The sequence below is a fragment of the Vigna radiata genome, chromosome 6, assembly GCF_000741045.1.
Source record: "Vigna radiata var. radiata cultivar VC1973A chromosome 6, Vradiata_ver6, whole genome shotgun sequence".
NCBI classification, from domain to species: Eukaryota; Viridiplantae; Streptophyta; class Magnoliopsida; order Fabales; family Fabaceae; genus Vigna; species Vigna radiata.
The window spans coordinates 36,211,332-36,212,815 of NC_028356.1; the positions used below are offsets into that span (position 1 = coordinate 36,211,332).

Here is a 1,484-nt window from a genome sequence, read left to right on the forward strand (position 1 = left end):
TCTTGATCGCAAAGCATCTCCCGCAAATCTTTGTCTACAGTAATTTCTTGAATACAGCCTTAGGGTTTCTGATTACAAAATAGAAGGTGATAACATATTCAATGCTTTTTTTCAACAACCAATTATGAGTCTGTCGGTTTTATCCACCAAACTTTTACAATACATTGGTGGTGAATACATATCATTAGAAGATTATTTTATGCATAAAAAAACATTGGTTAGAAAAATAAAATCATTTGTTTATTTATTCCAGTGTTCAAATAACTTTTCATTATGTTATTAAAAGATATTTCCATAAACTTTTGTACATTTTGTAACAAGAGGTTGCTATAACTTTGTCAAAAAAATAAATATTTTCTTAATTTCACTAAAATACTCAGTTTTTTTTTCATAAAAAAATGTTTTGTGTAAGATAAAATTTAATATCTTCTTCGATCTTTTCAGAAAAAATCATTGAATAAATTTCTATGTTTTCCTTTTTATTCAACATTGGAGTATAAAGTAAAAGGAAGAAAAAAAAAAGAAAAAATTAGATAATTATTAAGAATAAAATAAAAAAAGTATTTTGATATTTTACAAGATAATAAGTCAATAAAATAGTTAGGTATGGAGAGATTAACTTTGATTGAAACAAAGCAACAAAAACTATTTATTCAAACCAAGAGTTCCTACATGAAGTGCAACTTGGAGTATACAATGGAGCAAACTAATCCTACTACACTTTCTGCAACAAACTCCTTCAAATCACTGCAACAAGCTCCTTCATATCACTGTTCCATCTTTGATAGTTGCATTCTTCACTACAACTACAATGCCAGATCTAATGTAGAATCCCTCTTCAGGCCTGTCAGCTTCTTCAACACCCTGTGAACTCATCAAAAAAACTGAATCAACAAACAAATGTTGGATAGTGAAATACCATGTTTGAGTTTTTCAAGCAGCACTTACATCAGCATTGGCAATTATCACATTTCTTCCTATCTTGGCATTCTTGTCAATGATGCACTTCCTTCAAAATATTGGATCAGAAAATCAGCATAAATCAGACACAGAACTTAGAAATAAATTTTAAGTTTAACTCCACAACTGATTTGTAAAACTTCATCTGTTTATTAAAAAAATAAGATCTACACAAATTATAATAATATCTAAATTATAAATAAGAGAATATTTCAAGAAGAATGAGACAAAGATAATTAAGTGACATCATGGTACCTGATTTTGGTATTCTCTCCAACACCAATTGGAACCTTCCCGTTTTCCAGCAGAGATGCAATTTCAGCATCAGTTTGATAGCCGTCAGCACCCATCATCATGGTATCCTGCATATTCAGAGGGTCATGGAAAAGATGTGTAAAATGCACCTTCCTTCTACCCCTCCAATTTTCAATTCATGATGCAGAGAAAAAGTGCAGAATAAGCTTACCTGAAGCTCTGAACCAGCCTCTAAACGTGAGCGCAAACCAACAATAGAATGTTGAACT

General features: G+C 30.7%; 1 protein-coding gene across 1 annotated transcript; it reads right to left on the minus strand.

Moving 5' to 3' along the window:
* Nucleotides 1–694: 694 nt before the first annotated feature.
* On the minus strand, nt 695–1,478 carry LOC106764577 (glucose-1-phosphate adenylyltransferase large subunit 1-like). The gene is made up of 4 exons (XM_014648845.2): nt 1,427–1,478; nt 1,216–1,322; nt 949–1,009; nt 695–864 (listed from the first exon to the last, which is right to left on the minus strand). The coding sequence occupies exons 2-4, from the start codon at nt 1,314–1,316 to the stop codon at nt 763–765; spliced, it is 264 nt and encodes an 87-aa protein (XP_014504331.1). The 5' UTR covers nt 1,317–1,322; nt 1,427–1,478; the 3' UTR covers nt 695–762.
* Nucleotides 1,479–1,484: the final 6 nt, after the last annotated feature.

Bases quoted from the DNA above. Each gene is read 5' to 3' on its own strand.
- LOC106764577 (XM_014648845.2), bottom strand. From the start codon at position 1,316: ATGATGATGGGTGCTGACGGCTATCAAACTGATGCTGAAATTGCATCT. The intron at 1,010-1,215 runs GTACCATGATGT...AATATTTTGAAG, and splicing joins GGAGAGAATACCAAAATCAG to GAAGTGCATCATTGACAAGA. The intron at 865-948 runs GTAAGTGCTGCT...ATGAGTTCACAG, and splicing joins TGATAATTGCCAATGCTGAT to GGTGTTGAAGAAGCTGACAG.